Here is a 22618-nt window from a genome sequence, read left to right as displayed (position 1 = left end):
AAGTGTAATCAGCAGATCCTAACTGATTTGAGAGAGAGATCAGAGGTGAGCCTTTATTGTCTCCAGACACACCAACACATAGGCATGCATACAGACTCCCAAATACACATCATATACAATACTCCATAAAAATATTCAACTTAAGCACAGTCCACAAATCTGCATCACTTAGTCACAAGTCACAGAAAGCGTTCATCTCATATTGCACACTGCCTCATTGTATTTGGCCGAGATGGGTTTGTCATAGGGCAAAATATAACCGTGGCACAAGACCAATGACAAATGGAAGAAACTTAATGGTCCATAGTGGACAACATGTACCAGTAAGTAGTAATGAATACATTTAGAGTTAAAACAGAACAAAGCAGGATTATTATTAGTGGAAATGCTAATATTAAATCATAGTTAAAGTTTTTTTGAATTATGGTTGTATGAGGTACTGACACTAAGTCAGTGCTGACAACACTGTATGTACCCTCATGGTGCCACCAGGGACAGGAACCTCACTGAGAACTTGGCTCCTAGTGGGGATACAAGGGGGAAAACTGATCACCTAATTAAATACATGCCAACTGAAGTCCAAAAATACTTCTGGAGTATGTTTGCTTTCAACATTTCAAACACCAAAGTCATAAAAAAAATGTAAACCAATTTTTTTTGCAGCACTTCAAAGTAAAAGATTCTCTGTTGATATGGACTGATATCTAGTTTACAATATAAAGGGTTTTATGATGCAAAATTAATATAATACAAAAAAAAACAACGGAAATAAGTCATAACTTGATGTTATTAACTGGACTTCTGCTTTCTTTCTTTCTTTTCAATCAATCATCTCTGTGGGTATTTAAGGGTTAAAATGAGGCAGAAGACTCTTTAATTCTCATATCTGCCACATGGAGGAGGATGATCCTCTCTCTCTCTCTCTCTCTCTCTCTCTCTCTCTCTCTCTCTCTCAGCGCACCTCACCTCTCTCTCTCGCTCTCTCACTCGCTGTCTCTCTCACTCAGGAGCCGCAGCTGTTGCCTGCCACACTCGCTTTCCTCCGCACTTCAGCGCGAAAAAAAACCCACGTAAGTAAAACGCAACAATTGTGAGACGGAACAGGAGGCGCGCGCGGCTGCAGGGTGATCGCGTGCATATCGATTATCAGTTGACTGTTCGGTTTGTTGGAAGGTGTTTTTTGGTGAGTTTGAGGACGTTGCTGCTGATGTGGCGCCGTGTGTGTGTGTCTTTTTGCTTAAATGTATTGTCACGCGCACTTTTCCCTCTTTAAAGTTTGTCAGAACTTTCCCCCTCACATGGTTTCACTGAAACTCGGTTGCTCTGTTAAATTAGCAGTTTTCTGACAGGAGTGCAAACAGAAACTGCAGCTCAGGAGGAGAAGAGAAAGAGTGAAGGAGTGAGCTCTGGTATCAGTGAATTCACTCACTCTCCTCCATTTTAACCATTTTATGGTTTTTCCAGCCAGCGCTTTTTTTCGTCTTGTTTTAAAGCAGCAGTGTGGTCTTCGGTGTCTGCTGCTGATTCTATCAGACTGAATCAAACGTATCTCATTTGTGCTTTTATGTATTTGTAAGTTGGAAATATACGGTGTTTCTTAAAGCTGAAATGGACCCATTTTGTCATAAACTTGTGACTTTGTTAAATTTATGGAACTTTTTCTTCCACTTGTGAAGAAAGGACGAACATTTGGCCTTACATGATGAGAATAAGTTTGGCTGGATATGTCTTAATGACTCACTTTCTCCCCCTCCATTTCTGTATTTGGTCTTTGGCTTTTTATTTCAAGCTTTAATCTGATATTTTAAACTTTTTATCTTATCAGTTGACATGAATATTTTATTGTCAAGGCCAACTTTCCTTTTGTGTGTGTTGTTGTTGTTGTTGTTTTGTTTTACTGGTGGAAATTGGCATCCCTGTAAACATTTGTCCTTTCAGTGTTATCCTCTTGATCACAGTAAAATGGCAACTGCATTTACAGCAAGCATTATCTGTTTTGGTTTTCACACTGCAACACAACATCTGCTCTGTGAAACAGTACCTGTGTTCTTAGCAGCATCCTGTTACTGCTGTGTCTTTACATCAGTGATCAAACAGGAACTGCTAAGGAAATCAAAGTTGTCAGTTGTCTTTTTGAGCAAAAAACAGACAAAGATGAGTGGAAAGTATGAAAATAATGCTCCATTCACACTAATGCAGATATTTTGCAAAGCAAACTTTTGGGCATCTCATGTTGTCCACACGTAAACAATGTTTTAAAGTTTAGTGCAGATTGTATCTGCACTAAACTTAGTAGACTATATCTACTTCTGTTCTACTTACAGTAACAACAATGGTGGTGGTGGGCCAGTGTATTTCTGTATGATTGGAATGACCTAAGCTTGAAGCTAATTCGAGCTGCACCACATTTCCGGCACTCGCATGAGTCCACATTTCCAGATATTAATAAAACCACAGCATTAGGGATTCCAAAAGTCCACCGGAAAACAATAGTTTTAGATCAGGCCTGATACCAGTAGATGGTGGGACAATTTCTGTCTATCACCTCCTAGTGGCCAGGCATGCTGGTATGAGCAATTATGTTGCTATTTTGTTCGATATCACAAACTTGAGTATCTACCGATACCGATATTAGTCAGTCAGTTTAGACCATTTATGAACTATGAAGCTGTTAACAACACATTTCAAAGACATAATTCTCCAACTATGTTACAAATATTGATATAGGATTTTTTTTATCTGTCTGATATCTGATCCAGTGAGTTTGACCAGTATACGACTGATCTGACCCATTTAATAACTTATGTTGACAAACAGGTCACTTGTTGCCAGTCTTAAAGAGTCATAGTCATTTAATAGTCATAAATGTTATTTACAGAGTAACTGTAAGCTTTATCATGGACACTTGTGTAAAGCATAAACCTGGGGAACATCTCATATACATAAAATGACACACTTATGAGTCATTTTCTGAATTTGTTAATGCTGTTTTCTATTTTAAATATATTTACATGTGCAGTTTAAGGCTCCCCCAGCCTCTGTACATGTTAATGAGGAACAGTCTGTGTTACAGATGGAGATGTGGGTCAGAGTGTGTGTGTGTGTGTGTGCGCACGTGGTCACATCGACACACAGTAGATATTTCAGTGTTCTCCCCCTCGCAGTTCCTCCCTCTCTATGTGAGGCAGTGAGTTGTTTGTCTCCAGTTTGACCTCAATTACTTTTCCATACTCTGGAAGTGAAACGTGTTTTATCTCCTCCTGTCGCAGACCGTGAGCGACGCTGTCGCCGCCACGAGCCTCGTACCAGTTTGTCCACATTCTAAGTGCCTTTGCTGTCAGTACCATGTAGAACAACAGTCGGTGTGTTACTAGAGACTCACCCACCACGTTGATGCATGCGTCCATAACCTGTTCACCCTGTTGAGTGGAATTGCCCTACAGGTAATTGTGGGTTTAATACGTTTTGAGCTGCTCACATTTCTCCCTGCTCTGGAGAACTCCCAGATGTTTCCTCTCAGAGTAAAAGCATTTCACAGGGGAAGACAAAGCTAAGTTAAGTTTAGAACTTTGGTGTAATGAGACTGTAACAGTCTGAGAGAAACATGGTAAAAGATAGTACATCGCCTACTTGTAACCTCCTATATTCTGAATAAGATGAACCATCAGACCTCGCCTCTATGCAACAAGTGTCTTGGGGAGGCTTTGGGGCACAAAAACTGGGAGGCATTTTCAGGGTTAGGGTTAAGAAGGGCTATCAAAGTAGATAAATCTTCCCCAATTCAAACTATGTGAAAAATGATTACTGTTAGCCAGTAAATGTATTTTGATAAACTGGGTTAAAGATAAACCACTGATTGCCACATTGTGGTACAGGGAGATATTTAGGGCCCTGCCCCATGCAAGACATAGCGCTGTTATTAAGGCCAATGAGAGGGTTCTTAAGTGTGGTCTCCCATACTTGACTATTTGCCTCAGGAACAAATAGTCAGTCAGTGCCACACTCAACCAGAGTGAACCCATGGACTCTTGTGTCAATTGTATGTGGCCATATTTGTCGATGATGTGGATGGAACCTCTCTGTGTAATATCAGATTAAATTGTGAGGGCAATGGATGGATTATTTCATTTGTTTATTTGTATTATACATTACATTTTTTCTAGGTGAAAATTGATAAAAAATTAGTTTGAAACACGCCGTGGAAGCTGCCTCTCTGGAGCTGTGGAAAATGTATTGAAGTTACAGAGTTGCCATTACAATAACTTTTAACACAATTCTGTGTTAAATAGTCGATTGACCAATCACTGTATCTCAATAAACAATGGCCAATATTGAAAATGATCAATAGCTGCAGGATTAACTAAAACTCAATCGTCTGAAGCCAGTGACCCATAGGCTGTATATAAAAATGTATTTGCTCTGGTTGCAAAACAAACAGCCTCAGGATTCACAGTGCTAACCACTGTTTGACACCATTTCTCCACACATGTCACCTGTAACCAGGCACCTGTTGGATGATGCCAGTTGTCAATCACACTAGTGTCACTAGTGTCACTATTCTATTCTAAATGGGAACATGATTATATGCTGACCTGAAACTAGCAATTAACGCCACGATCTCCTCTGGAATTTTTTTACTGATGTTATAAATCATGTGAGGAAAAAGGTAAATTTTCCCATAGACTTCCATTCTAATGGGATTCTTTTTGTAATTGCAGTCACACCCCGGTCACTTAATGTTATGTCCTTTTTCCTAGGCTTCGCTTTTCAGACTAGAAGATTACATTCATTTTACATACAGTCTATGGGTTTGATTCAGTGTCACAAGAAATACAAACGGAGAGTTGTTTTATTGCTCCATGTTATGGTAATGAATGTGTGTAAACAAGTAGAGCTGGAAAGATGAGCTGAAATGGTTCAGTGGAAAGACTCCCAGCTCCAGGACCCGTTGGTTCTCATAGCTGCGCACCAGCCTTTAGGATGCACCTGTGTTTGTAGAAGTTACACTTCTGGTTTCAGTTGCAGAATATTGGACCTGATCAGTATATCATCAGTATCTAGACTTACATTTTAGCTGATCAATCATCATCAGTTTTGTAATTGATAATAACTGATTGTGTATGTCTCTAAAATACAAAATTTCTTATTAATTGATCATCATCTTCAGTTTGAGCTGTGATGATTGTAAATAATAAGTTTCACTGTTTGCTGATAAACTAGCGAGTGATCAGTCTATCAGTATGGCTTACCATTTAGCTTCATACACACATATAATGAAATAGTCGGTAGTTGCAGCTTTTATTTGATTGGTTCATATCTTGTGTGTTTTGCGTGACTTTGACGTTGAAACACTGGTCGGTTCTCGTGTACAAGCTCGAGTCTATTTCTCCGGCTGGTGTGTAACAATCTAACGAAGGTGTGTCAGGTAAAGGTGTGTCAAGTGACTCGGATAGACGGGTCCCACGGTGGAGAAAATGCCGCTTTTCAAACCCCCATCGGCGTTTGTATTGTGCAGAGGAAAAGTGTATCAAGTTTCGTCTTTTGTTGCTGCAGACAAAATGTGTGTGAAAGCTGCTCGGAGTATCAGGGGCAGTTGGTGGAGGGAGTCTGTGTGTGTGTGTGTGTGTGCATGCGTTTGTGTATTCTCACAGATAAGTTAACTGAATATTGATTAAATGATTGCAAGTCTATGCATTGACTTTACCTCGAGTCAACTTGATCTACTATTGATAAGCTAAAATTGCAGCAGATAAATGAAAGCAAATGTATCTGACCTATCATTTTAAGATCTTAAGATGTAGTTTGGCTGACTTCTAGGTTAGCATCACGTCAAATGTGATGGCACTGTTGCTTTTCAGCAACACTTGGTGGTGGTGGTGGTGGTTTAGTGTCTCTGCCAGTGTGGTTCTTTTTTTAAAGACTGATCATAATCGTCAACAGCTTTAGACGGGATCACTTGCAAAGTAGTTGATAGTTGAGTTCCATTTATGGGTTCTCGAAATGCTCAAATTTGCAAATTGCATCTCTCTTCAAATTTTCAAATTAAAACAGAGACATGTAGACATGCAGAGGTGTGGTTCACTCACTTGATTTACATTATGCTGAAAGGTTACTATGATCAGTAATACTGAGAAACTTTGAGTAATTTCCACAATAAAACCTCATAAATGTGGTAATATATTGTATTAAGGTATATCAGCTAAATCTTCAACACAACATAGTGTATTATTCAGTCCTTTTAGTGCTACTTTAACAGTGTTTCTTTCTATGGAATTAACAAATGGCATGAGGACATTAACCCTCTTATGCCCATTATGATAATCAGGCCACATGGATTTATTTGGATTTTATGGCTGTAGAATTGTCAAAAATATTCAATAAGTGAGTGCTTTTGCTTTAATTTTTGATATCTGGCAGTTATTCAACTGACGCACTGGTGAATGAATGTCTGTGAATGCGCGGTCATTCCGTGGAATCTCCGAGGGCTACCATAAAGTATATGGGCGCCCACAGCTCTATTTCACTGCTTTCTGGTATCCATCCAGCCATCTTCTACCACTTTATCCTCCGCGTGAGGGTCGCACGGGGTGCTGTGCCAATCTCCGTTTGACAATATGGGGCAAAAGGCATAGTTTTAGAATTTTCTAGATATCACAAATGGTGTAGGAGTTACGGCAATGAGAAGTACGTGTGCCAAATCCTGTCGGCGGCGACAAATGAACAAATGGCATTCCATGAATGATACAATTAAAATACTACAATTGAAAATTTGGAAGAAAACTACTACGTTTTGTCCTCTGTTCAGATGTTCCACGTGATGTCATTTCTAGTTGAACATGTGACGTGTTGAATGTTTTTCAGACGGGGGGTTAGAGAACTGAGTAAAAACCTGGTGACGCGACTTAGTCACTAAAGCGATACTGACGTGGTGTTTTGCTGTTATACGACGCTCCCTGGCAAAGTAGATTTGGCAGTTTCTGTGATGTTTGTGAATAAGCAGCGTTTCAGTTGAAGCCACTGCTGTGTGTGAGTGTGGATTTAAGTGCTGTGTAAAATCTAGTGTGGTTTATTGCACTCATTACAATCAGAAGTGTTTGTGCAGTGAGTCTGGATGAGCCACAAACTCTTCTCTGCTGCTGCTGCAGTGAAGAAGAGGAGCTCAGTGTCTCGGTGCAGAGAGCCTTTGTGAAATCTGTGTGTGTGACGAGTGTGTGAGGCCACAACACGTCTACACACCAGTCAATGGTGACCTCTTTGTCCTGCTGTATCAGGGTCTTGTTCCGTTGAAGCGGGTCACAGTCCACAGATGACCCAGTTTCTATCTTGAGAGAGGTTCAGACCGGGCCTGAACAATGAATCGTAATGTTATCAACAGTTATGTTATCGCAGTACGGCCTACTGCATTACACAAGGCAAATTATTTCTTATTTCTTAAATGTGTGGTAAATGACCCTTTTAGGTTAAATATTGTCCTGACCTATACACATCATATTCTACAGACTGAAGAAAACATATTTTCAATCTCTGTCCAAAATAATCACAGTTCAATATTCAGCTCTAGTTCAGACGGGACAGAGTGGACCCGCAGACGTCCTGCTCCTGTCCCGAGTGAGACACTTTAGCAGCACAATGGGACGTCAAGTGTCTCTGCTCGCTGCTTACACAATGAGAATAATCAACATGCTTATGTTGTCTTTGTGACCTCACAGAGTAGCGCTGATATTTTTAAGGAGCCTCCAATGCACCATATATACACAACACTGGTGAGATCATCACTGGCAGACAAATTGTCAGTGATAAGAACCAATGAGTAAGAGATAGAGAAGTGTTCTGTGTCTTTTACAAATATCTCCCCAGCTCAGTGGTCTCAAAGTTGTGGCCTGGGGGCCACATGTGGCCCTCCAATTAATTTCATGTGGCCCTCCAAACAATATCAGGTTGTAATGAGTCATTTCTGTATGTTTTTTTTTAAATTAATAGATTAAATTTGCATCATAAATGTTTTTTTTTTTTATTGTGAATATTGTTGCATATTAAAACAAGCACTTTTATTTTGAAATGATCCAATCCAACTTTATTTGTTAAGCACTTCAAAACAAACACAGTGGACCAAAGTGCTGTACACAGGTCATTTGAGTTTGAGACCCCTGCTCTAGCTGGTTCTCCACACTATAACTCAACCTTGCAGCTTTCAAAACAAAAGCCTTGGCTTCTTGTTTGTCCACACTTACATACAACCCTGCAATTTCCATATCAACATGTGTTTTTAAAACTAAAACACATGGCTTTGGGGGGGGGGCATCAGAGACCGACCTGCTCTCTGTCAAGGCCTTTCGAGGTGGAAAGTGACATTTTGCCCAAAATGGCATTATCCTCTAAAGTGGCACAGGCAATGTCGTAACAGTAACCCATTTACAGTAATGACGATATGCCATGCCCACGCTTAAGAGCCGGGAGGAAGTATTGAGCCCAGCTGCCATGTTTCACCCAGATTCTCATAGATTTATTGGACAGTTGCGGGCCGTCACGGTATGAAGGTGAGGTGTAGCTGCAGGGAGGTGAAGAAGACATGGAAAACAAATAGACAGAGATATACTGCATTCAGGTTGGCTTGGATTTTCTATTAATATGAACTAGCACAGTAAAAAGGCCATGCAAGGTCATGAAAAGGTGCATTTCTGTCAACAAATTATGTTTACATTCTAAAATGATAATCCAGAATGAGGCTGGTCTTAGAATCTGTAAAAAGGTAAGCTGTTTAACTTATTCTCTACATCACTTCCTGTGATTGTGAGGAGTAAAGTGGATACATTTGTTGGAGGTGTTGACATAAATGAGGAGGAATATGTCATGTGCCAAAATATGATTGGGTCCACAACACAAGAAAATTCTACAGGTGCGCCGTGTACATCTCTTTGTAAAGAGTTTTTTTCCATAATTGATTCCCTGTGAGGATGTTGGGGTTGTACATCTCGGGAGCAGGTTACAGAGGGTGGGGGAGTTGGCCCCTCCCCCAGTGACTGAACTGGTTTTGTGGGTGTAATCCGGCAGATTTGAGTCCGGCTCTTGATCACAATCATCCTGAACAGCTTAGCAGCACAAGTCTGTGATTCTTGTAGCATCTGTCGCCACTTGCTGACATTACAGCAGATCTGTGTTGGCGCGGTGTTTGTGTCACAGTAACTGTCACTCACTGTCTCATTTCATGTTCACAGATAAGGCACAATGGGGAAAGGCTGCATTAAGGCGACCAAGTACTTCCTGTTCCTCTTCAACCTCATCTTCTTCGTAAGTATTTTGCTTTGATGTTGTGTAATTTAAAGGATGAATTCTCCTTTTTGTCTCTATATTTATTGTGCGTCCTGGCAACATTCAGTAGTAGTAGTAGTAGTAGTAGTAATAATATTTATCGAGCACCTTTTTAAAAACACATTTACAGGCATTGCCAATGTAAATTATAAGCGACAACATAGAATAATCACGTTTCAACATTTAAAAGTAATTAAACACAGTTGGACATAAATCCCACTTGTATCACCACAGTTAATATTAACAAGTGAATTTATATGTATAATATGTAATATTAGAAGTGTGATTATGTTGAGCAGGTTGGTGGTCAGAATTTATCCTGTGAAATAAAAAAAATAAAGCAGCTTGAACATAAGAAGTGAATTAATTTGAGGCTCTTCTGTCCAGTGTTCAGTTTGACATTAGCTGTCATAGACTTAATTAAAATACAGATGAAGGTTTGTTTTTTTGCCCCTTTTTAAAAATAGCATTCAGTTTCTCATCTTTGTTTATTCTAAGCAAATAAAAAACTAAGCAAATAAAAGCCCTTCTTCAGATGCTCCTCACCTCCTGTAATGGATTCGTTATTTTTCACATTTTGTTCATATCTTGTTGATCCCAAAATGTTTAACATGTCAATCATTTCTGTTTCTGTGCTCAGCTGTTTGGAGCTGTTATCATGGGCTTTGGACTTTGGCTGCTCCTGGACAATCAAAGCTTCATCGTTGTGCTCAGTAAGTTCTTCTATCATCATCACCATCCTAAATCAGGTTACATTTCAGTGCACACACTCGGTATTTTATTATTTTCGGTTTTCATCCAACTTAAGTCAAACTATGGTTCTAGCTTGATGATGCCATTTCATTTGGAACATTGCCCTTGTCCTAATAGAGAAGTACTTGTGGGCAATCAGTTTATTGAATGTAGAGTGTCCACCTTAGGAGTGGCAATCCCAGGTTACCTCATGATACAACGATTCTATGATAATATATTGCAAGACAATCACATAGCGATACATCATGATAACTGTCTAACTGAAGAAAACAAAACATCTGTGAAAAGTTAAGTGAGGACAAAGTGCATAAAGTCTATGTATTGAGCGTGGATGGGGAATCTCTTAACGTAGCTTTCTCCACCAATATCCCACTGTAAAGGACAACGATATATCATCCATCCCAGTCAGCCTCCGTTGCACAGATCTTAGGCGTTTTCTGCCTATTACATCACAGAGCTTCAGCTGGCGGCTAGTTGTTAGCATGTTGAGTGCCATTCCTTGTCTTTCTAACGCCCATCAACTTCAAAATATTTAATTCTTTGAGCTGACAGCATAAATTTGGTCTCCTCCGTAAGTCCATAAATGCACTGATCTGGATTTTGCCATTTTTCTTTTACTGTTCTCGGCTTTGAGAAGTTCAATTTAGCACAGTTTCACTTAGACTGAAATGTGTGCACATATTTAAAAAGTCCATTCATAGTTTGACTGCCTCGATAACTCGATTCAATAAATCTGCTAACCAGAAGGTTGGTGGTTCGATCCATGGCTCTCATTCTGTGTTGTTTTTTTTTTTCCCATTGGAACTTTTACATGAATCCACTTGTAGATCTGATGTAGGTCAAAACAAATGGAGCAAGAGTTTAACTGGCAGAAAAACAGGCCAAGGCCTCCGGGCTATTTATGTGTGTGTGTGTGTGTGTGTGTGTGAGTGAGCTGTAAGCTTTCATGAACTGAAACAACAGCACAAAAACGACCAGTGCATTGTTTCCTGTGTGAAACTCAGCCACTCATTTTCTTCTCATTGTGACTTGTAGGATTTTCAGCCTCTTCCTCAGATCTCTGTAGCTTCTGAGTTATTTTCAGATCCTGGATTGTTTTTTTAAAGTTCTGTTTCGTATCATGGTCTGTTTTTAAAAAAGAAAACCCTGGACTCTCGAGTTCCACTTTCCTGACCGACAGAACATCTGCGTCCACAGTGAGCAGTGTTTTCAGCCTCACATGTCAACGTTGCTACTACTACTACTGCTGCTGCTGCTGCCTTCAGTTAATGTCGTTCTCAGAGCATAGTTTGACCTCGGGTTTGACCTCACACAACCAAGGTAACACCTCTAACATGCCACCTGGCTGGAAACAACGTGGTTCATCATAGACGTGTACAGTAGACGGCACATAAATCAGGCAATATGTCAGAAAACTTGTAAAAGTCAAGATGGTGGATAGATGGTGTGTGTGTGTGTGTGTGTGTGTGTGTGTGTGTGTGTGTGTGTGTGTGTGTGTGTGTGTGTGTGTGTGTGTGTGTGTGTGTGTGTGTGTGTGTGTGTGTGTGTGTGTGTGTGTGTGTGTGTGTGTGTGTGTGTGTGTGTGTGTGTGTGTGTGTGTGTGTGTGTGTGTGTGTGTGTGTGTGTGTGTTTTTGTGTGTGTGTGTGTGTGTGTGTGTGTGTGTGTGTGTGTGTGTGTGTGTGTGTGTGTGTGTGTGTGTGTGTGTGTGTGTGTGTGTGTGTGTGTGTGTGTGTGTGTGTGTGTGTGTGTGTGTGTGTGTGTGTGTGTGTGTGTGTGTGTGTGTGTGTGTGTGTGTGTGTGTGTGTGTGGACGGACACAAGTTGTCTGACATATTGCCTGATTTATGTGCTGTTTGCTTTATATGTCTATGGGATGAACCGCCAGGGGGCATGTCAGTTGCGTGGCGCCTGGAGCTCCATTGTCATGTTTTCACTCCAGATTCATGTTTATTGTGTTTACTTTTTTATTTGGTTCCCATTTGCTGCCACTTAGAGCACATCTACATGTACAATACTATACAGTATATGGCTAAAGAAATAAGGTAGAAAATCCTCCATAATCTCATGTCTCTCACGTCCCATTGTAGTTGTCTTGTGTCTTTTGTTGTCTTGTCTCGGTCTTCTTTCGAGGTCATCTCATGGGTCTTTATGGTCATCTCATGTCTCTTTGTGGTCTTCCTGTGCCTCTGTGGTCGTCCCATTGTAGTTGCCTTGTGTCCCTTTGTGGTTGCCTTGTCGCTATGTCTTTTTTGAAGTCATCTCGTCTTGTTATGGTCATCTTGTGTCTCTTTGTGGTCTTCCTGTGTATCTGTGGTTTTCTCTTTGTGTGTGCACTCTAGATCCATGTTTTTTCACTAGATCCATGTTGTCACTTCCCCTCCATGTTTACACACTAGACAAGTGAAAAATCAGTGGCTGTGTCCTACGGCAACCGAGCTACTCCTCTTGCAATATTGAAACAAGGATGTATTTTTAAATATTTGAAAACAGTCTGAATTAGAAACAGTGTATCAGAACGACAAAGGAGCGAGCGAGATAGAGAGAGAGACTGTACTGTGTGTGTATGAGCAGCAAGTGTCACTGAGGACATTTGTCCATCATCCGCTGCAGGTGTCCTCCCCTCAGACACTGGCCTCTTTCTTCTCTGTCCGTCCAACATCAGCATGCATCACATCAGCCCAGTACGCTCACTGCCTTACTCACCACACACACACACACACACACAGCTCTGTGTGCTGGGGGACCGCAAACATGAGTCCATGATGTGATGATGCAGGCAAGACGCAGCAGCAGCAGCAGCAGCAGCAGCGGCAGAGTGTCAAAGCTTTTCGTGACACTTTATCTTTGTGTCTGCACATAAATGAGATGTTCATGCTCAGTGGGACGTTTGATTCCTGCAGCCTGTGGTCTGTTATGTGCTCACGGATGATCCCAGTGGCTCTGACGCTGAATCCATTAGCTGCCTGGCACAGCCTGTGAGGGATGAAATCAGCCTGTTGCTGCTGTGACTTGATGAATGATGAGCTGAGTCACAGTCAGAGCCAAAACAAGACAAAGGTGCGACGGCATCGGTTCGTTTTTCATGACTCCTCTGTCTCTTGTCATCAGTCTGTAACTGTAAAAAACAACAACACAGCACAGTAACCTTAAATTATTATTTAAGTTTTATCGGGACAGAAAACAATAGACAATGAAGCAGAACCCCATATTATGTCCAACCATTTACACCTGGTGTTAATTTGCGATCTGTTTATATAAATTAAGGATTTCAAGTGTGGGCAACGTCTTTTTTTGTGGTCATCTAGTGCTTATTTTGGTCGTCCTGTGTCTCTTTATAGTCATAGTCTTGTTTGACACTCTTATTTGTCTTTTGTCTTTGTGAATGTCTTGTGTTTTCAGGGTCTTCTGGTCTCTCTTTATGGCTATCTCATATCTCTTTGGGGTTGTCTTGTCTCTGTCTTTTTCACAGTAATCTCATCTTTCTGTGTCTGTGGTTTTCTCTATGTGGTTGTCTCATGTCTCATTGTAGTTGTCTTGTGTCTCTTTGAGGTTTTCTTGTGTCTATGTATTTTTCAAGGTCATCTAATATCTCTTTATGGTCATCTTCTGTCTCTTTGTGGTCTTCCTGTGTCTCTGTGGTTGTCTTTTCTCTATGTCTTTTTCGAGGTCGCCTCATGTCTCTTTGTGGTCTTCCTGTGTCTTTGTAATTTTCTCTTTGTGGTGGTCTTGTGTCTCATTGTAGTCGTCCCGTGTCTCTTTTGTGGTTTTCTTGTGTCTCTGTGGTCATCTTGTGTCTCTCTTTTGTTGTCCTGTGTCTCAAGAAACACTGTTCCCGAGCTTCATGTATTGTCTCTGTAACATGAAGCTGCTCTCACACATTTGCTTTACTTGTCCTGCACACGTGGACATGTGTCACACACACACCTCCCCCTCCCTAGCCTAATTTTCCATCATAAACTAGCCTCTTTTCTCTTTGTCTGGCTTTGGAGCTGTGCGCCCCCCCTCACTGTTACCCCGAGGTATCCCAGGGTTCCTCGAGGCCACAAAGACTCTGCAGGAGACGGCGCACCGTCCCGTCCTGGAGCTCGTTTACAAACCTGATCTGACTCTTAAGTGCTCCTCATGTCCATCTTTGCTTGAGGCATGACATTTTGATCCAGATGCCGGAGAGAACAAAAGAAGAGCCCAAGTCTTGGATCCTTTAACTGCACTTGTGAAGGCTGAGGGATTCATTTTCCTTTCATTTAAAGCTGCTGACAGTGAAATACTAAACTTAAAATCTAGGTTCATTTCTGACGGCTCACTGACCTGGATCTCTCAGTCTCTCTGGGCTTTGGCAGATATATTGATCCAGATTAATGTATCTTTACACACCTACTTCTCAGGATTGTGATGACTGTGATGAATGTACTTGTGTATTTCTGTCTGAAGGAAAAAGTTTGTTTTAGACTTTTTCTATTATTGCCACATGTTGTATATTATGATCACAGTGCTGCATAAAACTGCACTGAAATTACATGTCATTTGGCCCAAGTTTGTTGTGTTTAATTTTGACTTGTCGAGAGGATTACATACAGTTTTCTCTCTGTGGTGACAAAACTTAAATGATGATGATGATGTCACATGTTCAGGGAGATTATGCTGTGTTTTTATATTTGCGATGCGATGATGTTTTTGGCTTTGTCTTATGTTTATATGCTGTGACCCAGATATGGTTTTATATATACATACACATATGTATGTGTATATATAGTTTTCCTCTCAGCCTGCAGCGTCTCATCAGTGCTCCTTCTCTCCAGATAACTCCACGCCTGTCAAAGTGGCCTGCTACATCCTGATTGGAGTCGGAGCCTTCTCGATGCTCATGGGCTTCCTCGGCTGCTTGGGTGCTATTTACGAGGTCCGCTGCCTGCTCGGCCTGGTGAGTGACAATAACTCTGTTTGTAGGTGTGGATACAACATGACTAAGGATCATAGACAAGAGGCTAAAGGATAAAATAATATATATATATCTATATCTATAGATATAGATATATATAGATATAGATATATATACATAGATATAGAACCCCCCGCGACCCTGTGGTTGAGGATAAAGCGGTAGATGATGATGATGATGATGATGATGAGATATAGATATAGATACATAAACTCAAAATCTGAGTTCATTTCTGACGGCTCACTGACCTGGATCTCTCAGTCTCTTTATGTGAAACATGGAGTGATTTAGACCAGGGGTGTCAAACTCATTTTAAAGTTCAGGGGCCACAATAGAGCACAATTTGATCTCAAGTGGGTCGGACCAGTCAAATAGTAGCCTAATAACCTATTAACAACAAACACTCCAAATGTTTCCCTTTGTTTTACATCAAATTAAGTATCTCTGTACAAGGGAGAAAAATATGTGCAATTTGGACAATATTATGCCTAAGTGAACCATTTACAAAGGCACAAAACATTTAGCCACAGGTATTTGGAACTGAAAATATAATATTTCACAAATCCAACCCACTGGTTCTGGCCCGCGGGCCATACGTTTGATACCCCTGATTTAAACTAATGAACGAGTAAAGGGTGGCGGGCACACACACACAGAGGCACACATACAGAACAGTTGAAAACAGATGAGAACAAATCTACCTCTGGAAACATGAGCTGCAACTTTAAAGGTTTCACCAAAATAAATCCTGGTTTATTCCACACAGGTGTTTTTGCTCATACACTCAGTTTAAACCATGACGGGATGATTTCTTGCTTTCTTTTCCTGTTCACCCATCTCTCTGCACTAAACTCGATCAGACTGTGCGTCTTCATTTATCTGTGACGGGAGTGATTGACTGACACATGATTAGGTCGCTCAAAACCACCTTTAGTTCACTTACTAAAATGATAGTTCAGGTTTTTTTTTTTATTAGAGTGAGGTTGTATAAGGTACTGAAAAGTGTTAAACAAAGATCTGAAACATGACAATGAGCCAAGGGGGAGGGGCATAACTGTAATTATGTAAACAAGATGTTGGCATGCAAATTACCCTTTTTTTTTCCTCCTCTTCCTCAGTACTTCACCTGCCTCCTCCTCATCCTCCTCGCTCAGATTGCCGCCGGCGCCCTCATCTACTTCCAGAAGGAGGTGGTAAGTGACGTCACTTCCTCTTCAGTTCCTCATCAGCAGCAGGCGTTCTCAGGTGATGTTCAGCACCTGGAATGTGGAGGTTTTTGCAGCACAGCTGTTCCAACGGTACAACCTGTGATACTGTTTGGTCCACGTTCTTGCCTGTGATGTGTCTCAACCGGCCATCGGTCTGTCACAGGACTCTGTGCTGAAACATGAAAACACACGCTCCGGCTCTGAACAGAAACCTGATTCTGTTCCGTGAGGTTTTCACAGCAGCAGCTTGACACCGAGTGTGGTGGACACATGGTCCTTGTAAAATCTGCAAACCGACTCTCTATCACACCGGTGTAACTTCGCCCCCTGGTGTTCAGCTGCAGTCTGGTGGTTTTTTTGTAGAGTCCTGATGCAGATACATAGTGTTAGTCGTATTGGTATTGTAAATTAGTTGTAATTTTTGAATATATATTTAATTGCCATTATTTTGACAGGAATTGCGACTATGATTTGCATCACTATTCTCATTTATCATGCAGATCTGTGAGAATAAAAGATGTTCTCTTCAGTCTATAGAATAAGATGTGTCTTTAACAGATGTTGCGCCTTGAAAATTGCAGGAGGCCATATTACGATTTTGATAAAATTTCGATTCATCGTTCAGCCCAATTGTAAATGAAAATGTTCAAACTGAGTTCAAATGTTGTCACAGGAAGGCTATAAAAAGAAAGGAGTGGTTTTTCGCTCTGCATTTGCATGAACATTTCTTGGTAAGATTCACAGTCGCTGCATTCACTGCTGCCAAACAGCCTTTCAGAGAAACACCCCACTACTCCTCCTCCTCTGGCTCTGGAAAATAAAATGAAAAATCCAGGTTGGGGAGCTGCATTCACCGAGACCTCAAGTGTCTCAACGTTCAGGTTTCTAAAGCTTAAGGACATAGTTCAGGTCAAGCGTGTTTGCATGAGGTCACCACTCGCTGTCAAGCACCACATTTATAGAAAGAAATGTGTGTTTTTTAGCAAGCAGGGACACAGGAGCTCACCATCTACTGCTTCTTAGTGTGATAAGTTTGTGTCGCCAAGTTAAACCTGGACAAAGGAGTTTTACTCGGAGGTTACAAGAATCAAGAACTCCTTTGTGGTGTGATATAAAATCGCTGATGTTCTCTATGGGTTGTGGGTGAATAGTTTAGGATATTGTAGACTTCCGCAGGCCTAGATGAGTCTTTTTGTTAGTAAACTAATTGACCCATTTGTTATTGCTATTGAATTTACAACCAACAATGATTCTATTGCTACAAATGAAATGAAACCCTCGACATCAGTGATTTATTTAATATAATACAATGTCTCTTTTTAGAAATACCCAAAGCATCTGGTCTTGTTTGGGTGGAGGAGGGTCTCGTGTACACACATGTAGCTGAGCGCAGACGCAAAGTGGCTGAACACGCAGTTTGGTTAAGTTCACAGTCAGAACATGAGGAAATTTTCAGGGAAAAAACTAAGACGATATTGATGAATAAGACTCAGTGACTGTGTTGTGTCTCCAATGATTTGGATCAAAGTTCTGTGATGCCACATTTACGGCTGCTGGATCCTTCAGCTTGTACCTACTGACACGCCAGTGATGTAATTACACAGGAATTTTTTTGTGAAAACACAGCCGTGAATCATCCTGCACATGTTTGTGTTTCAGAAACATCTTCAGTTCTGCTTGGAGCTGATAAAAAGCTAATTTAATTTATCCCATTTCTTCAATCTTTTTTCCTTCCAGTTAAATGTGGAGATGTCCAAAATTGTCTCAAAGGTGCTAGACAATTACCCCGGCAACAATTCCACCACGGAGCAAGCCTGGGACTTCATCCAGAAGAATGTGAGTCAGAGTCGCTGATCACGGAGCACATTCATGCTCTTTACTTTTGTGCTTTATGTCTATAATGAGGTGTGGAAACTCATTCCACTGACTCACGTGACCTTTAAAGTTAAACTGTAGATTGAAACAAATGAAGGTCTCTTTCATTCATCCTTTTGTTATTTTTTATTCACTCTCTGACTTTAATTTACTGTTTCAAATTGTTGGTTCTGTGATGAAGATCATCAACTTCAATCCAATGTGTCAACATTTCAACATTGAAAGCTGTGGGTGCATAATAGGGAGAAAAGAAAAACAGTCACTTTCATTCAACACAAATTATTCTGTAGCAATTTTCTAATTTAATAAATTAAGAAACAATTCCAAAAATGACATTAAAGGTATATATATTATAAAGTGGTTGGTAGGGTTTATTTCAACCATATCTTCAGTTCCCGAGCATTTCTTTCCCACTAGCCCCACCTCATCTGCCCCAAAGAGACCAAATATACTCTTGTTATCATTTTAACCCTTTAACACCTAAGCTTTTTGGCTTATTTTAACCAAGAAAGGGCCAGATAATGTCCTGTGAGTAACTGCTTTTACCCATTTTTCCAGAATAACTTTCAATATGTGGTAGTTATTTACAATTAATAATAATAAAATTTGAATTTAAAGTAAAAGTTTTATTTAGAAAAAAAAAAACCACTCTAGTAAAACATATGTAGGACGATATTAGTTTGTTTTGTCTCGATGTCCAAAAACAGGCCAAAAAATGGAAACTATGTACAGGCGTTTTTCCAACTCGCTCCTTTCCATACTCTACTGCCTCACATGTAATTGAGCTCATTGTGTGAGGTTGAAGATCGATGGCTTTTAAAACTAACACAGTAACAGTGAAACATAACATCAACCAAGTCTGGATTTCTGCTCCAATTACATCCTGGAAATGCCGGGGTTCCGCAGCTTTGAGCTCCGTCTCCTCTGTCCGCTGCTGCTGATCTCTGCTCACCCTCTCCCTGCAGATGGAGTGCTGTGGCTGGGACGGCCGTCAGGACTGGAGCGGTAATATGGTCATCATCAACAGCTCCCGGCTGCTGTTCCCCTGCACCTGTCAGAACGCCTCCCTCACCTCTGGAAACATCTCTGACAGCGGCTTCTGTGAGGCTCTGACGCCTGACTGGCCCGTATACGACGTGGTAAATGAGTGTTTTTTACTGTTGTTGTCATTTGTTTTGCTCTCCGCTGGCTCCATTTTCCTCTTTGACTCTTTGCCTGTGTGTGATCAGGGTTGTGCCGCCACCGTGGAGAGCTGGCTCCTCACGAACATCGGGGTCGTGCTGGGAATCTGCCTCGCAGTGGCGCTTATTGAGGTACGACGCCATGTTGATGTGTGATGACTTACACTTACAGTCAGACAGCAGTTGCAGTATGTTAGACCCTGTTTAGACCTCAGGTCTAATCACAGAAGCCACGTTTGTAGGATCTTTGAGGGTTCAAGCATGGACTCTTCAGAGAGTCTCCTCACTCGTTGTTTGCTATTATCAAAAAAGGCTCACCTGATGATAGAAAAATACATTTTTGCCACATTTCCTTACGTAGGACAGTCATTTCCTCAACTGATTACTTGAACTCAAAGTTTGAATTGTTAAGATCTTGATGGGCAGTGTCACTGTGATTTGGCAAAAATCATATTTGAGTGGTAAATACAATATCCCAGGAACACATTAGAGGAAACATTTGTCACAAACATTCACACACTGGTGGTCAAAATATATTGTAAATTCAATATCGCAGTAAAAGGTTTCATATGATGTTGACGTAATAGTACAAATTTGACAATTTATGTGGTCAAAGGTCACTGTGTCAGAAACATGTTCTAGCCTGGTGGTAGTATTTCTAGTTAAGATAAATAATATTAACTCTCTTGTTTGTGTGTGTGCAGCTGCTGGGGATGATTCTGTCCATCTGCCTGTGCAGAAACATCCGCAATGAGGATTACACCAAAGTGCCAAAGTACTGATGAGTACTGATGGACAAAACTGCAAAAACAAGGGAGTGAAATAAGCGAGTTTTCACCTTTTGAAACGTTCTGTTTAAATGTAAATAATGTTTTTGTTTTTTTTGCTTTTTATTTGAGGCACTTCCATCAGTTTGAGTCAGTCCAGTTTCTTTGAGCACTTTAGAGACGTTTTGTAGTTGAACTTTGAATGGGAGCACGAAACCAACGTGTTATATGAAATGTAAAAGGATGATGAGGAAGATGGATGAAATAATGTGTGTCAGCAGCTCCTTCTTAGGCTCAAATGACTGTGTTGTCAATTCTATGTAAGTTAAATCACTACAATGTTTTGGTTTCCTAAAAAAAAAAAAAATCATGTTTGTCCGTAAAGAAAGGACCATTTTTTAAAAGATTTTTGGACACTTGGAAAATCCAGTGTTTTTTATTTTTTCTTCCTTTTAAATATGCCGGCAACTTGATTTTTTTTTGTAAAATGTTTTTAGTATTTTGTATATAATTTTACTTTTTATTTGTGTGACTTTGAATAAGAAAAAAACCTGCCAGTGTTTTCATCAGATGCTGGTCTCTCCCTGAATTTTTACTGTTATTTTTTTAGCTTCTTAATTTTAAAATTGTGAGAGTTTTGTTCTGGAAAACATAGAAATAATGACACTTGTTGTTTTTCTTGTCTAAAAGTATCACTATCAGTTGAAAATCAAAAATAAGGCACCCCTCTCAAAGATAATATAGCTTTAATTTCATGTACAAACAGCAAATTAAATGTTTCCTTTTAACCAGTTTTGAAACCATTATAATGAGACCAGTTGTTTTTGGCGATAATATTTCCTGGGTGATACCAGAAAAGAGATTTGAGATAGATTTTTCAGCTGAGACGTTGTGTTGTTTCTTTGTGTACAGTCTGTATGAAAAACATTCCATTAACGTTATAATATTTTCTTAGGTAGGAAGTTACGTCTGCGTGTAACTCGTGTAGCTGGATATAGTTTGTGTGAGCTCACAACATTCATTCTGTTTCATTTTGACAATAAACTGATTACAAAGGCGGATTTGTGTGTTGGTTTTTATACAGTGTTGGTATTTATACAGCTCAACTGATTATTTCATCTGGAGGAAGTAAAGCATGTCATCATTTCAAGACGTAAAACTCACATTCTCATTTTTAGATACATAAAGCCTGCCTGGACACATCCTGTAGTTCCTTCTTAAACCACTGGAGGGTGATGTCACTGCAAATGAAAGGGAGTTTGCCATTTCTCTGATCATAGTGAAAATTAATGAGACAAAAAAAAGATACTAACAGAACAGAGGAAGGGAATCTAGAAAGAGACAGCGGTTATAGTGACCTTGACCTTTGACCTCTGACAGTCCAAATCTTAACCGTTGATCTTTCACATTTTTTGTTCAATATGAAATTATTCTGTCAAAGAATTTTCACCGTAATTGTAGACTCAGTAATTGAGAAGTCAGAAATGAATCAAGCATAACATTCAACCACTAAAACAAAATGTTCTGTTCACGATGAATGCAAGTAAATGAAACTGTAATAACCCTTAATCAAGAAGATTTTTTTGTAAAACTGTACATTTGAAAACACAATACAAACTATAACTATATTTTAACATTAAAAATCTATAATTTCGGCTAGAGAGCTTCCACACACACAGAAACATAAAGAATGATTGATGATAATTACTAATGCTGTTAATTTGGGGCAACTGTGGCTTTGGCTGGTGGTCTAATGTGTGTTGGTGTGTGTGTGTGTGTTTGTGTTCGTGTGTGAGTGAGTCAGTGAGTCCGTGAGAGAGAGAGAGAGAGAGAGAGAGAGAGAGAGAGAGAGAGAGAGAGGGAGGGAGAGAGAGACTGTCTGACTGCTCGTGACTTTCAGATGGTCCGTGAACGTAGCAGTGTGGGACATTTGTGGATACACACTTCACCAGGAGACAAGATAACTCACTGTTGTCTTCACTTCCACTTCAGTCTGAAGACGTTTTGAGGACAAAGAGGCTCGTTTTGTTTCTCAGTGGTGAGTATCTACAGCTGTTTGTCATTATCTTTGCAAAATTGGTTAAAATTAGGATTTTTGAACACCGAGGTTCTCCTTCCACCTCCGTTTTTAAAGTCTACAGTAAAGACCTTCAGTTTTTTTGTTGTGAATTTGTCCTTTGTCAAATGTCTTTAATTTTTTTGTGTCAATAAATCAGAGAAAGTACTGTATATAAAAAATTGATTATTTAAATGCCCAAATCGCTGCTTTTACTGTCAGATTAACAGAGAAAGCAGTGCATATTTCAGATGAGAGTCTGTCACACAATTATCAATTTTCTTGCTTTTTAAAGTGAAGGAAATTCTTTCAAGTACTTACTTACTAATGTGTGTAATGATACACTTGTCTGTGTTATGTTAAAGGGATATTGCAGTGTTATAAAGTGTGGTTGTATGAGGGACTAACCCCTGCTCACTGTGACCACCACAAAACCATGGGCCATAGACATGGACACTTGTCGAGTGGACTATGTCTGTCTGTCCATCTTTATATAAAAATGACTTTTTCTCTAGTATGTATCTATGTAG

The 22618-nt window shown here is 40.1% G+C and overlaps 1 protein-coding gene across 2 annotated transcripts; it reads left to right on the top strand.

Annotated features, from left to right (window-relative positions):
* Positions 1-977: 977 nt before the first annotated feature.
* LOC122772793 (CD82 antigen-like) lies at positions 978-21091 on the top strand. Of its 2 annotated transcripts, none has more exons than XM_044031078.1 (9): positions 978-1070; positions 9216-9288; positions 9950-10022; positions 14862-14983; positions 16120-16194; positions 17947-18045; positions 19050-19223; positions 19314-19397; positions 19970-21091. In XM_044031078.1, exons 2-9 carry the CDS (start codon positions 9226-9228, stop codon positions 20045-20047), a joined length of 768 nt encoding a protein of 255 aa, XP_043887013.1. In that variant the 5' UTR covers positions 978-1070; positions 9216-9225; the 3' UTR covers positions 20048-21091. The 2 variants fall into 2 exon arrangements, with proteins under 2 accessions (XP_043887013.1, XP_043887014.1); XM_044031079.1 differs by lacking the exon at positions 978-1070 and adding an exon at positions 1089-1183.
* Positions 21092-22618: the final 1527 nt, after the last annotated feature.

Source organism: Solea senegalensis, linkage group LG7, assembly GCF_019176455.1.
Source record: "Solea senegalensis isolate Sse05_10M linkage group LG7, IFAPA_SoseM_1, whole genome shotgun sequence".
In the NCBI taxonomy this organism is placed as follows: domain Eukaryota; kingdom Metazoa; phylum Chordata; class Actinopteri; order Pleuronectiformes; family Soleidae; genus Solea; species Solea senegalensis.
This window is presented reverse-complemented; position numbering and strand designations above follow the sequence as displayed.

Coding starts and splice junctions, on each gene's coding strand:
- LOC122772793 (XM_044031078.1), top strand. CDS start 9,226: ATGGGGAAAGGCTGCATTAAGGCGACCAAGTACTTCCTGTTCCTCTTC. Junction 10,023..14,861: donor AAGCTTCATCGTTGTGCTCA/GTAAGTTCTTCT, acceptor CCTTCTCTCCAG/ATAACTCCACGCCTGTCAAA. Junction 18,046..19,049: donor GGGACTTCATCCAGAAGAAT/GTGAGTCAGAGT, acceptor CTCTCCCTGCAG/ATGGAGTGCTGTGGCTGGGA.